The sequence below is a fragment of the Ceratotherium simum genome, chromosome 30 (assembly GCF_057802395.1).
Source record: "Ceratotherium simum simum isolate JZ-2026a chromosome 30, ASM5780239v1, whole genome shotgun sequence".
Lineage (NCBI taxonomy): Eukaryota > Metazoa > Chordata > Mammalia > Perissodactyla > Rhinocerotidae > Ceratotherium > Ceratotherium simum.
In genome coordinates, this window is record NC_141929.1 from 37,881,071 (window position 1) to 37,896,663 (window position 15,593).

General features: G+C 36.1%; 1 protein-coding gene across 3 annotated transcripts in view; it reads left to right on the top strand.

Moving 5' to 3' along the window:
• The window catches only part of NETO2 (neuropilin and tolloid like 2), a 61,063-nt gene extending 54,061 nt beyond the window's left edge, over window positions 1–7,002 (top strand). For 2 of the 3 annotated variants that reach the window (XM_087420318.1, XM_087420316.1), the window contains exons 8-9: window positions 782–895; window positions 1,950–4,029. In XM_087420318.1, coding sequence (XP_087276444.1) covers window positions 782–895; window positions 1,950–2,530 — 695 coding nt within the window. In that variant the 3' untranslated portion in view covers window positions 2,531–4,029. Of the gene's footprint in view, window positions 1–781; window positions 896–1,949; window positions 4,030–4,799 lie in introns of those variants that run through there. The other variant, XM_087420317.1, reaches the window with a different exon arrangement.
• The last annotated feature ends 8,591 nt before the right edge of the window (window positions 7,003–15,593 follow it).

Genomic DNA, 15,593 nt, shown 5'->3' on the forward strand with positions numbered 1-15,593 from the left:
TTACTTTGTGTCTCTATGAATTTGACTGCTCTAGATACCTCATATAAGTGGAATGATACAAATTTGTCCTTTTGTGTCTTGATTTATTTCACTTAGCATAATGTTTTCAAAATTCATCCACGTTGTAGCATGTCAGAATTTCATTATGAAATTTCAGTTGAGTAATATTCCATTGTATGTATATACTGCATTGTGGTTATCCATTCATCCATCAACAGACATTTGGGTCATTTCCACCTTTTAGCTCTTGTGAATGATGCTGCTGTGAACATCGGTGTACAAGTATCTGTTCAAGTCCCTGCTTTTAGTTCTTTGGGGTATAGACGTGAAATTAGAAGTGAAATTGCTAGAGCATGTGGTAATGTATGTAAACTTTTTGAGGAAACGCTGTACGGTTTACCACAGCAGCTGCACCATTGTACATTCCCACCAGCAGTGCATAAGGGTTCCAGGGTCTCCACATCCTCAACAACATTTTGTTTTAACGTTTTGAAAAAATGTACCAAACTATATACTAGTTCCATAAGAACCATGACAAATAAATTCATATTGTCTTGATTAAAAATGACGTTTTGGTGCCCAAACATAAGTAAAAGTTTACATGAGTCAGCATCAGAATATTAGCCTTTGTCTTATTGTTTGTGTAGTACAGAGTGTACTCATAGAAAGGCCTTTGAGGTAAGATATTGACTTTATAAGACTGAGTGTAAAATAAATCAAGATGAGTTCATAATCTGTATGCTTTCTGTTCTTAGCAACAAAGTTTTCTTTTTTTCTACAGCTCCCTGCACAGGCAGCACTTTCTTTTGCCATAGCAACATGTGCATCAATAACTCTTTAGTCTGTAATGGTGTTCAAAACTGTGCATACCCTTGGGATGAAAATCATTGTAAAGGTGAGTCTGCTGGTGAAAGCCTACCTTTTTTAGAGAAGAGTGGCCATTGCCTTTCATTTAAGAAAGACTTAAATTGTGCTTTTCTACAACTGTGCTTAGCATAGCTGCTTTGGCAGAAATGGAGGCATATAAATGTTCCTCTTAAATGGATCGTAGATCTCTGGGATGTGGTAAAAGCACAGAAAAATACTCTCAACAAAAGCATTTTTTTAATTATATTTTTGATCTTAAGGTGTACAAAAGTCCATCATATTTCTTGCCCTTATTTTCTTAGTCATTTGTATTGTAAAGATACCTCATTCTCAAAAGAATTTAGAAAATAACCTAGAGTATTGTTTTTTTTTAATTATATGGAAATACTATTTAATAAAAATCAACTGATGGATTCAGTCTTACACTATAAAAGCAGACTCATTGTAAGAACTGCTTTTTTTCATTTCATAAAACATCCCATGCTATATTTCCAGTGTATACTCCCTAAAAGATAAATATGGCTTGTGGTAATAGTTGAATGTCTACAAACTGGTTATCAAATCACTCTCTCAGTACTAAAATTTATCTGCCTTATATTCTCCAAGATTTCAATAAATACCTTATTATGAAAAGTTGATGTAATCTGATATGGCTGTTTAGTATGATCATTCTAGTTCTCTTTTCCTGTTGGCCATCAGTAGAAATACTGTGGGGTTACTTCAACGTGGCAGTTGGTCAAACCCACCATAGAGCACAAAGCTAAATTTGAAGGAACGTGAATATTTGTTTTGGCATTTTCTATATGCCATGTATCTAATTTGATGTGCAAAGTGTACGCATTCATGTACCTTCTGAGTAAAGAACCAAGACCTTTTTTTTGTAATCTAGCCATATTGTGATTGGTTAGTTTAACCAGAATTTACAGTAGGATTGTTTTGTTGAAAAACCTAACTTTAAACTGTATTCTCTCTGGTGTATTTGACCCGAGTGTTCTGCATTACCTAAAAATACCTTACCAATTTGTGACAGGGCTCATTAATTAATTTTGAAAGCCTCAACATTTCTCTTTCTTTTTCTGCAGAAAAGAAAAAAGCAGGACTTTTTGAACAAATCACTAAAACTCATGGAACAGTTATTGGCATTACATCAGGGATTGTCTTGGTCCTTCTCATTATTTCTATTTTAGTACAAGTGAAACAGCCTCGAAAAAAGGTCATGACTTGCAAAACTGCTTTTAATAAAACTGGATTTCAAGAAGTGTTTGATCCTCCTCATTATGAACTGTTTTCACTAAGGGACAAAGAGATTTCTGCAGACCTGGCCGACTTGTCAGAAGAACTAGACAACTATCAGAAGATGCGGCGCTCCTCCACTGCCTCCCGGTGCATTCACGACCATCACTGTGGATCACAAGCCTCCAGCGTCAAACAAAGCAGGACCAACCTCAGTTCCATGGAACTTCCTTTCCGGAATGACTTTGCACAACCACAACCAATGAAAACATTTAATAGCACCTTCAAAAAAAGTAGCTACACTTTCAAACAGGCACATGAGTGCCCTGAACAGGCCCTAGAGGACAGAGTAATGGAGGAGATTCCCTGTGAAATTTATGTCAGGGGGCGAGAAGATTCTGCACAAGCATCCATATCCATCGATTTTTAATCTTCTAATAAAGGTGACATTAATTATTAAGTATGTACGTATGCAACCTACAGAGCACCCATACTGTTTTCAGCAGCCAACCCTTCCCTCCTGTCAAAACTAGGAAGACTTTCATTTCCCATTAACCTATTGTAATGGTGAAGTTTTAGCATCTCGGGCAGTCTATATATGTTAAACCAACCAAGGGACTTACTCCATTCACTGAAAAAAATAATCATCATCTAATGCTTGGTGTCATATAAACAAAGCACCAGTTAAATAGTATTTGAAGAGAGGAGGGTTGTGTTGAGCTAGGTTCAGGCTGCCTGTTAGTTTTAGCAACAGGAATACTGCTCTTGATTGGTACAGCTTTGTCAATATTTTGATCCCACAGTAAGCTTAAAAATAAGATTTTTCTTTACATTCCTTTTATTTTTCTTTTCTCTAAATTTAATTTGTTTTATAAGCCAGTAATTTTACCATTTCAGTTTCTTACATAAATATGAGTGGTTAATGTACTACACATATTTCAATATAGGCATCTGTTTTAGAATTTGTCAAAATGTAACTAGTTACTGTGGTTAAATGCCAATTAAGATCCAGAGTTATGTTTTGTCCATCTGTTTCTTCTTGACTAATTTCTATACTGCTGCCTTTTAATTGCTGGATCCTTAGTCTTGATTTTCTGGGAGAAGTAGATGATATGATTTATCACCTTTAAGTCATATTTTGTCTTAAGTTATACTAGAAAAATTTCATAATCCTGGGATGTATGCACTATTGCCAGTTATGACTTAAAAACTTGGAAAAGATTAAAACTTCTGGAAATCCTTTGAAATTTCTCAAATTTGGCCACATTCAGTGATAGCCCATTCATTCTTATGAGCAAAGAGTCATTTAATTTTTGGGGGGAGTTCTATAATTATGTTTATTTCCATTGTTTATCACCAGATCTGTGTTTCCTATTATTTTTATAAAAAGATTATTTAGTTCTCTTTGTATTATTGGTTTTTCTTATGGCATATGGTAGCCAAAGTTGTATGAGAGTTAAAGGAAAATTCTTAAGAAACTGTATAAGCCTTTAGATTGCTTCTTACTTGGGACAATACATTTTTCTAGTTCTTACCAAGAATAATAACTTCCACTTTTTTTTTAAACTGCACTTTTGACCTTATTTTTTTTTATGGTATATAAACAATAATTTATAAACATGATGTAAAAACCCATTGTGTTTTCTTAGACTTTTGATATTATTTGATACGGTACAAACTTTATTAAATCAAGATTCAAGACCTACATGGCAGATTTCTTTCAGTGTTCACGTTAGCAGCCTTGCGTACAAATATGCTGTGATGGAACTGTACACTATAACTTATTGTAAAGACCTTGGTAATGAGTACATAAGCTTTTTGTTTCCTTTTGTTATTGCATTTAGTTTATGATACATTTTCCACTGTCTGATATTTATTGTTCTAAATCACTACACAAATCTTTTATTAAAATATACATTGTTACGTGACTCTTCAATCATATTATTTATGGCACTGAGATTTTTGATTTTAAGATATTATATGGAAAGGAATCTGTTTATTGAATTATAACTAATACAGACATGTCATTTAAAAAAGGTAAATTCTCATTTTCTGTATTTTTTGTAGTAAATTCTCAATGAAATGAGAAAGTGAAGTTTTGCTGGATTTCGTTAATTCTTTAAATATCACATCTATGTGTTTTCTCAGATTAGTGAAAACTGTGACCTTCAATATCATACATACATATAATACTTCTTCAAAATGTTTCTTTTATCACATTTTTTATTTTTTGAAAGTATGCAATATCCAGGAGATAGGAAAATCTACACAAAGTATATTCATGATTTAAGTTTTTTTAAAGTCAGCATAATTTCCTGTTTTAAAAATACAACTTAGGAAGGTAAAAAGACTTAATGAATGTAGTATTCAATGAACTAATGAACCAGAGCCAGATTAGATAGCTAAATTCTTTCAATAGCTTTCAGTAGGTTGAATAGGCATTCTAGTAGGTAACACACCAGACAGCATTTGAACAACGTAGTAAATACTTAATGTAATAACAACTGTGATCTCATTCTTCATGATGATGAAAGGAAAATTAGCATATTTTCTATGTAAAATTATAAAAACAGCTGTTAAATCCATCTTTAATATCTAGATCATGGTAGAAAATAATGCAGTATGGTTAACTACATTGGCTATAGTCATTGTAACTATATTTTTATTTTTTAAATTTGTATCCTGTTTTCTTTTGAAAGGGCGTGAAGAGGCCTACAAAATAAAGAGCCTTTAAAGAAGACATTTAACATTAAAACGGCACAGAAGTACATGGTTTCATGCAACTCAGCAAGTAAAGTTTGGAAAACAAATTTGGTTCTAAATTTTCTGGCTGCTAAAACACATGAAATAGTTTTTGTTTTTCACAGGAGAAAACCCAGACTTATCTACAGAAGCCAATTTTCTCTTAAACTAAAGAAAGAGAGGGTCTTTATAGAGGACAACATTTCCTGAAAATATAAAAAAGATGGAAAATGCAGAGAGAGGTCCTGACGGTAAATCTTAGCCCAGTGAAGGTACATCTTCATGTAATCTAGGAACATAGTTTCTGGTCAGTCTGTCTGTAGGGATAGAACCAGATGAGCCAGACTCAGAATACTGTACATTATACACCTTCATTGAACTATAAATGGATATTAGACTTCATTTATTTCTTTAACATTTGGCAGAATACTATAGGAAGAGAAGAGAATGGAACTAATAAATTTAAGCCATTATTACCAGCATAATGCTAATTGCCTAATATATAGTCTTTCATCTCTGAGGTCAGTGAGAAAACTTTACAATTGTTTACTAAAATGAAAGCCATAAATTTTAGTAATGGAAGATGGAAGGTAGCCATCTTGTGGAAGTGATTACACCCTTCACAGAGAATATAGTACCCAGTGTTAAACCTATCTTAAAATAGAAAATGGAAATGTGGAGGGGGAATCAGGATCAGCGTTCGTTACACCTCTACAATATCGTCACATTATCTTTTATCTGTGACACAGTTGATCCTGAATTTAACACAAGATATCAGTCCCCAAGTGCCCACAAATTGCAGGAAACCCACTAATCCCAACATCTCAAGTGTGTCAGAATAAAGTGTGGTGTATCTTTTGCGGGAGGAAATGTTCAACCTAAAGGTTTAACAAAAAGCAAAGGACTTTCCACATTTCACATCACAAGAAATTAAAAAGGCTCCTTTAACTTTGACTTGTTGAAAACTCTTGTGTCATTGTCTTTGTCATGTTTCATATAATTATTAGGCATTAAAAGGTCCTCCTAAATGTCTGCTTCTAAGCCTTTTTATAGCTCTGCTGTTATGTGATGAGAAGGATGCTTCCTTGATTCAGGAGTGTGTCAGCTAATGAGACAGAATGGGAAAAGCCTAGTTGTGATTCCAGGAATAATTCTCAATCAAAAGAGATTATGCTTTCTTGCAAAATGGTGTCTGCTATATTGTTCATGTTACTTTATTTCAAGTACTAAAAATAACATGCCTTGGATCAGACTGATTATAAGGAACCTTGAGTTTTTTATTTTTTGAAGATCCAAGAAAGATTATCTGGTCCAACTTGATTAATGAGAAGACTGAAGCCCAGAGAGAAGTGAGTACTCGTGTCTCAGAATCAGTCCAGTGCTCTTTGCTTGCTGTTTGCTCTCCCTGCTTTAGCTGGCTAGATGTTTTAAAAGTCAAGCAGGTCTAAATAGCAGCCCAGGTGTTCCATGTAAGCTTGTCAATCATTCTGATTTAAAATGTAATTCATTCTATAGCAATTTTTTTAAAGTATATTTTACTTTTTTTTCTTTATCTGTGTAACTCTGTTATTCTACAATTTTATTGCCATGATTTCTTGGCACCTGCAAACTCTGCAAGACAGTTACTGTGAATTCTTAATAAACAATGGGTGGTAACAGTTTATAGCCTTGACACTAGACAGAAACTGCTTCAGTGGTTTGCTTTTGTGATCTTTTGTAAATCTAAAGGAAACAATGTATACTCTAGAAATTAAACATTTGTGTGCTATATCTGGAAAGTTTGGAGAATGATTTGAGTTCTGAGCCGTTATAAATATAAGTTGACCTCAGATATCTTCTTTAGCTCCCTGCAAAATCATTTGTCCATGTTTTATTTACCTCTACTAATAACATTCAAAATTATGAATTTGCCTTTTCTTAGTAACTTTTTTATATATTTCTGTGATTGGTTTAATGACTACAAAAGCCCAAAGAAGCTAATGAATTGGGTGTGTGTTTAGTATGTACCGTCTTGAGTAAAATTTTTTTTAAAGCAATGGAGTTTTCTGTCAGAGATGAACTTCCAAACCATATAAGAATTGTCATATGCTTAACCCTGGATTTGGTGCTTCACAGTAAAAAATTTGACCCTTGAACTGGAAATAAAAACTTGTGTTTTGATTTCCTTACTTACCTCAATTTACAAAGTCTCTAGAAGTGGCAAAGAATCCTTATTTCCTTCCAGGGTAAAGTTGACATATCTTATGCAGTAGCTTCCAAAGTAAAATCATAGTTATGATAAAAATAAATAAATAAAAAATCCTCAGACTATTAGACTTAAAACCATTTTACGTTTTCAAATTAATTAATCTTCAAGTGAAGATGAACTGAAAAAAAAAAGGTGAATATATTCATAGGATCCCTGCAGGATCCAGAGTTGCATCTGGTCACCGGGTGGCAGCGAGGACTTCCACAGAGTGGGCTGGTGGAACCCACTTTCATTTTGAGGAGCAGCATGCGTCAGTCACAGCCACAGATCAGTAAGGAGAGATGAGTAGATCTCACAAAAGGTGTACACTGAGGAGAAAGCCAAAGGAAGGCAAAAACTCCTCTGAGTTTTACAGTCACAAACACAGATGAAGGAGCAAAGGAAGAAGAAAGAAAAAGGTAGCTAGCTACCAATGGTCTGTCTCTGCAAATAGTTCAAGAGCAATTTTACTTTCTGTTATTTAGGATGAAGAAACAGCTTTTAGCTAAAAGTGCTCTCACTTTTCAAGCTTTGTCAGACTCTGTAACATCTGATGCCAGCAGGCCACTGAGCCAGTACATACTTTATTGAAACATTTTGGGTAGCTGCTGATTGCTAGAAGGAATTTTCATCAGAAATTGAGGTATTGAACCATGCTTTTCAAATCTTGTTCTGTTCTTCCATTGATGGCTTTGTCGTATTGTGTTAAGTGGTGTTTCAGAGAAGGATTCATAAATTTTGAAACAAAAAATAGTCATGTGAATCGTAGGGGAGTTTTTTCTATACCCTTGAGTTATTTTATCACTGTATTATGTGTAACTTCTCAGAAAACAATTTAGCTCTGAAAATGTGCACAAGTAACAGTGAACTTGCTGCACCTGGCTCAAATATACAGCCTCTGCCTTTCACATCCATAGTCTTAACTTCCTCAGTCATTAGTTTTTACTGTAAAAAAACAAAGCTTGAGTAGGAGGCTTCTAAGACTGCTCCCAGCGATCCCTGCCTCCTGGTCTTTACAATCTTGTGTCCTCCCTTCCCCCTGAGAGTGAGCTGCTTCTAATGAATAGAATACAGCAAAAGTGACATGTCACTTCCAAGATTAGGTGACAGAAAGATTCTGGCTTCTGTCTTGATCACTACTCTTGTGCTTTCCGGCTTTGATGAAAGCCAATTGGCATGTTCTGAGATGCTCTGTGGAGAGGCCCGTGTGACAGGAAATGGGAATTTCCAGCCAACACCTAACATGGTGGATGGCATGTGAGCGGGTCTGGAAGGGGATCTTTCCCTACTGGAGCCTTGAGATGACTGCAGGCAACACCTTGATTGCAGCTTGTGAGAGACCTTGAGCCACACCCAGATTACTGACTCAGAAACCCAAGATAAAACGTGAAATTTTAAGCTGCTAACTTTTGGGGTTATTTGTTATGCAGCCATAGGTAACTAATACAAATCTAGAAAAGGACAGTGGCGTATCCCAACTCCACTCCTGGGGTAGGAGTAGTTGATGGAGATCTAACGTGATGTTTTATGTTTGCAGAAAACCTGTCAGAGGGGCCAGCCCTGTGGCGTAGCAGTTAAGTGAGCGCACTCCACTGCTGGTGGCCCAGGTTCGATCCCGGGCACACACCGACACACCACTTGTTAGGCCATGCTGTGGCGGCGTCCCATATAAAGAGGAGGAAAATGGGCATGGATGTTGGCTCAGGGCCAGTCTTCCTCAGCAAAAAGAGGAGGATTGGCAACAGACATTAGCTCAGGGTTGATCTTCCTCACAAAAAAATAGAAAAAGAAAACCTGTCAGAACCATGGGCACGTCATCCTGAATCTGGCAGCATGGAGTAAGGAGAGCTGGTCTTCCTCCTGCATGAGTACCCGTGAGCTGTCTTAGCCTCTCTAGCCACAAATAAAAACTTAACTAAATCCATTCTCTCTCTCAACTACTGCAAAAGATATTGAAATTTGATTCCACATTTGAAATGTAAATTAGGTTACAATTAAACCCTAGCTCTGGAATAGTGTCCCTTTTAAGTCACTCATCAAGTCTCCTTTGAGTAAGATGAAATTATCTAAAAATGAAGAAAGGATAAAATTCTATTTAGATTCTATATGGTATTCCCATAATTCAGTCAACATCTTTCATATTTCCAATCACATTAACAGTTTCCCAGACTACAGGGCTAGTTACAACTCTATCATTACACGGAAAGGTGACAACTGATTTAGAAAGCAGTGGAACCCCACTCCCCCAAAAAGATGGAAGTGAAAAAAGAAATAGAAGATTTCATGCCCAGAACCCATCCTACCCCCAAAATGAGAAGTGTAACCAAGACATTTCTATACAGTGGTTTTTCCATTGTGATGAAAAATAGATTTCCTGAAATAGAATGCTTTTTTTTGCTTTGCTTTGCTTTGCTTTGGTCAAAATGATCGAAAGACAAACTCAGGGGGCAGGCCCGGAGGTGCAGTGGTTAAATTTGCTCGCTCTGCTTCAGCGGCCTAGGGGTTGCAGGTTTGGATTCTGGGTGCAGACATACGCACTGCTCATCAAGCCATGATGTGGCAGGCATCCAAGATATAAAATAGAGGAAGATGGGCAGGGATGTTAGCCCAAGGCCTATCTTCATCAGCAAAAGAGGAGGATTGGCAATGGATATTAGCTCAGGGCTAATCTTCCTCACCAAAAAAAAGACAAACTCAGGAAAGTTTTTGTTCCTGAAATTGTTTTCAATAGCTGGCTGACAGCCACAGCTACCTGCTATGAAGATAAAATTGTATCTTTAATTGTTTCTGTGTATGAATTTTTCCTTTGAATTTGAAGCTGCTATTGCTGACATTGTGTTGCCCCATGGGTATAATTGTGTCCCAAATCCTTCTCTACTATGAACGTCTGACCTTCGCCTCTGGAAATAGAACAGCACCTTTTGCTTGGGAAGCTCCACCTGTTCCCTGACCTTTGCAAGAGAGGCAGCAAGTGAATCTAGTCTCCGTCCTGCCATTGTAGACAGCAGGCAGTGACTGTGCTGCTGGGAGCTTTTCCTTCTCTTCTGCAGGGTTGGGAAAGTACCTGCCTGACCACTGGAAGTCTTGTGGATATCCTCTGTTCTTTCAACATCAGCATACCCACACCCACACTTTCCAAAAACCTTCCTGCCCTGCTATTACTACCTCCTTCTTGGGAATCTGGTGTTTTGTTTTGTTTTCCCATTACCCACAAATGCTCACAGACTTGTTAAGGAAATACTAGAACACCAAACCAGGTTCTCTGAAGAAACTCCCAAGTTTGTCAGTGAAAATGAGGGAACTTCCCTGAGTGGCGCAGGTCAGTAGTAGGCTGAGAGGTGTACTGAGAGACTGCATTTTTCAAAAGCCATGTCTTAAAGGACGTGCCAGGGAATGCTTCTATTTTAAGCTGGCATTCTCACCGGAAAAATAGCTTGCTTCTCTTCCCCTCATCAGGTAGGCAAAGAAAGTGATTGCACACTGTTTTGACTGCAGGTTTACATAAACCCACAATTCGAGAGCACTGATTTGTTGGACTGTAATCTACACGTTAACACAAGGAGCCGCACTTAGGCAGCGTGCCGGATGTGTAAAGTCGGAATTTAATGACGATATTTCAGCAGCAGCCCCAGAATTTAGTACAGTACCACTGTCGAATGCTAATGTGCCCCTAGCAAGAAAACAAGAGGACAGAAACAGCTGCTTTCTGTTACCTTTTTTGTACCTTTCTTGGAGATGGAGAAACTGAAAGCAATTAACTATTTCATGGAAACTTCATCTCATGAAACTCCACTCAAAAGCAAACTTTGGTAGTTGTTCCATGTGCATACCACTTTATCCATCGAGCAAAGGAAAATTAATTTTTAACACTTTAAAATATTAATTATACTGCCTATTTATGAAGTTTGTGTTTTTCCTGAAGACTTTATCAAGCATTTTTACTTTCTTAAAATAATTATGTACATAAGAAGTACTGTGAATGAAGTCACCATGTGATGACATCATTTCTGCTTCTCATGATTTACAAAATGAAATTCCATTTCCTTTTAAATAGAGGGGAGAAGGAGAAAACCTAACTTTTGAAAAAATAAATTTTCTTACCCTAAAGAATGAGATTTCTTGAACTTAGCACTATTAACATTTGGGGCCAGGTAATTCTTTATTATGGGGGACCTGTTCTGTGCTTTGTAGGATGTTTAGCAGAATCCCTGGCCTCTACTCACTAGGTGCCAATAGCACCACCCTGATTTGGGACAACCAAATATGTCTCCAGATACAGCCAAATGTCCCCTTGGGGAGGAGGGGGTCAGAATCAACCCTGGTTGGAAACCACTACTATAGAGAGATTAAAGAGGTTTAAAAAAAATAAATAACCAAAAGCCCTTGAATTCTATTTTAAAGAAATGTTTCATACTTATGAAAAGACATAAAGAATAGTGAGCACCCACATACCCAGAGCCCTGCTTAATCTCTCCCAGTTTCACTTCCCTCCTTCCCACCCTGTCCCTCAGAGGTCCTGGATTTGGTGTTTATCATTCCCAGATATGTATTCGTCAGGAGTTGTATACTCTATTTCTTACTTTCATGACTCACCTTCATATTTTCTCATGTATGCATCAAGTTGAACAGTAATATTTCTAGTCTCTCTTTCTCTCTTTCTTTTGTTTCTGAGGAAGATTAGCCCTGAGCTATCGTCTATGCCAATCTTCCTCTATTTTGTGTGTGGGTCACCACTACAGCATGGCTGATGCATGGTGTAGGTCCATGCCTGGGATCTGAACCCTCGAACCCAGGCCACCAAAGCAGAGCACACTGAACTTAACCACTGTGCCATAGGGCCAGGCCCCTCTAGTCTCTTTCTCTCTTTTTTTTTTTTTTTGTGAGGAAGATCAGCCTTGAGCTAACATCCACGCTAATCCTCCTCTTTTTGCTGAGGAAGACCGGCTCTGAGCTAACATCTATTGCCAATCCTCCTCCTTCCCCCCCCCTCAAAGCCCCAGTAGATAGTTGTATGTCATAGTTGCACATCCTTCTAGTTGCTGTATGTGGGACGTGGCCTCAGCATGGCTGGAGAAGTGGTGTGTCGGTGCGCGCCCGGGATCTGAACCCGGGCCACCAGCAGCGGAGCACACACACTTAACAACTAAGCCACGGGGCCGGCCCCTCTAGTCTCTTTCTGAACAAAACAAGAATCATATCATGCATTGTCTCCAGTCATCCCTCTTCCATCTTGTATGTTATTTTAGTTCTAACTTGTTTTTTATATCTCCCCCCGAATGGTCAATATTTTTGTTTTTAACTTCTCTCTATGGTTATCAGTTCATTTGTTCTTCATACCTTCTTGCATCATGGACCTTACATCTGGAATCACTTTCCTTCTGCTCTTTGGAAGATATTTATCGACACTCTGCATAGTGATCTGTCCAATTTTTGCTTTTCTGAAAATCTCTGTATTTCCTCCTCATTATTATATGACAATTTATCTGGGTATCAAAGTCTACATTGACGGTTATTTTCTCTCAGTGTTTATTTCATGATGATCTGGCTTCTTTTATAAATCTAAATTCCTTTTTCTATAATCTGTCTTTTCCTCTTAACTGATTTTAGAATATTCTCTGCTGTTTTGCTGTTTCACTACAGCATGTCCACATATGGATTTCTTTTTATATTATTCTTGTGATTCCATATGCTTCTTGAATCTAAAGATATCTTTTATCAGTTCTGAAAAATTCTATCTTTCATGTGTGTTAATCTCTCAGTATTTCCATCTCTTCATATTTTTCCATGTGCTACATGTTCTCTTTAGTCATATCTAACTTCTGTTTAACTCATGATAGTTTTCTTGGGTTCCAGTGAGTACTTAACTTGAATGATTATGTTGATTATTTCTAGAAATTCTATTTAGTTCTTTTATAAATCTCCCTGCTCTTTTTTGTGGTATTTTTCTTTTTCTGTTTTTTAATTCTCTTTTCTCTCTTTAACTATTTTATACATATTTTATATTCTGTATTCCATAATTCCAATACCTAAATTTCTTTAGGGTTTTAGTTTTTTGTCATCTCTGCTGACTCATGCACATGGTACTTGGTGTTCTTGGGTAGTTGTTAATTTTCTTTTTATTGTGAACACATCTATGAAAAGGCTTTATATCTGTGGGAATGTGATGAAGACTTGTGTGACTATATTCCCTCCAAAAAATCTGCATTTGCTTCTATGAGATACCCCAGGGTCCTTTCACCCCAGGATAACTTTAGATTAATTTTCATATTGGGATTTTCAAAAACCACAGATATTTTAAATTATTTATTTATTGAAGCATAATTTACATTCAATAACATGCATACAATTTAAGTGTCTAGTTGGATGAGTTTTTATAAATATATGCACCCATGGAACCAACATACCAATCAAGATATAAAACCTTTCTGTCACCCAAAAGATTCCCTTGAGCCCTTTCCCTTAATCCCTAGCAACCACTGATTTGCTTTCTTTCACCATAGTGTAGATTTATATTTCCTAGAGTTTCACATAAATGGAATTATGTGTTATGTACTCTTTTGTGTCTGGCTTTTTTCACTCAAGATATTGTTGTTCCCATTAATCTATGTTGTTGTATGTATCAATAGTGCATACCTTTTTATTGCTGAGTAGTATTCCATAGTTGAGGATACCCCAATTTATTTATTCCTTTGTTGAACGTATTGATTGTTTTCAATTTGAATGCCTCTGTGTACGTTCATGTACAAGTCTTTGTGAGGATATATGTGTTCTCATGTCAATATCAAAGAGTGGAATTGCTAGATCATATATAAGTACATATCAAGCATTTTAAGAAATTGCCAAATTGTTTTCCCAGAGTTGTTGTACCATTTTACAACCTCACCAACAGTGTATGCGAGTTCCATCTGCTCTACAGGCACACAAACACTTGGTATGATTAATCTTTTTGATTTTGACTGTGTTAATCTGATATCACATTGTTTTAATTTGTATTTCCCTGATGACTAATGATGTTGTATATCTTTACATGTGCTTTTATATCTTCTTTGGTCAGGCTTTTATACAAATATTTTGCCAAATTTTTTTAAATTAGGTTGTTTTCCTGTTATGGAGCAATAATAGTTCTTTATATATATATAAAACCACAGATATTATAAATTATTTATTAATTTTATTGGAGTAGAATTTATATCCAATAAAATGCATACAATTTAAGAATATGTATATGTATGTATATATATGTGTGTGTGTATGTGTGTATTGTGAACGTCTCCTGGTTTTTATTCTCCTTTCTTTCTTTAAACATTTTAAATATATTTTATATTCTGTATTCAATAATTTCCTTGTCTAAATTTCCAGTTGTTTGTCACTGATAAATAGAAATGCAGGTGATTTTTGTATGCTGACTTTATACACAAGCTTGCTAAACTCACTTATTCTAGTAGCATTTTATAGCTTCCCTGTATGTATTTTCTATGTATGCCAATATAACATCTGTGAATAAAAGCAGTTTTAGGGCCAGCCCCAGTGGCCTAGTGGTTAAGTTCATTGTGCTCCACATAGCAGCCTGGGTTCAGTTCCTAGGTGCGGACCCACAACTCTGGTCGGTGGCCATGCTGTGGTGGTGGCCCACATACAAAATAGAGGAAGATTTGTCACAGATGTTAGCTCAGGGCAAATCTTCCTCAGCAAAAAAAAAGCAGTTTTACATTATGTATGTATTTTATTCCTTTTCTTTGCATCATTACACTGTTTATGACCATCAGTAAGATGTTGAATAGAAATGGTGAGAGTGGATAGCCTATTATTGTTCTTTTCTTAGAGGGAAAGTATTCAGTCTTTCACCATTTAATATTATTTAGATATACATTTTTCATAGATGCCTTTTATCAGGTTGAGGAAGTTCCCTTCTATTCCTAGTTTGCTGAGAGATTTTATTACATATAGGTGTTGAATTTTATTAAGTGCTTTCTCAATTTTATTAAGTGCTTTCTCAGCGTCTATTGAGATGATCATATGATTTTCCTCTTTTTTATATGGTAAATTAGATTGATTGATTTTTTAAATGTCAAACCAATCTTGCATTCCTGGGATAAATTCACTTGCTCATGGTATATTTTACTTTGTATATACTGACAGATTTAAGTTCTAATATTTGTTAAGGAATTTTTGTGTCTGTTCATGAGGGATCTTGATTTGCAAGCTTTCTTGTGATGTCTTTGATTGGTATAAGGGCAATGCTAGCCTCAGGAAATGAGTTGGGAGGTATTTTACTTCCTCCTACATTTTCTGATTTTTGTGTAGTATTGGTATTATCTCATCCTTAAATGTTTGATAGAATTCACCAGTGAAGCCATCTAAACCTGATATTTTATTTGTCTGAAGATTGTTAATGGAAAATTCAGTTTTAAAAATTGATATAGGGCTATTTAGTTTTTCTGTTTTTTCTTGAGTCAGTTCTCGAATTCAAGGAATTTGGGCCCTTCATTTAGGTTGTTGATTTTATTGGCCTAAAATTAGTCAT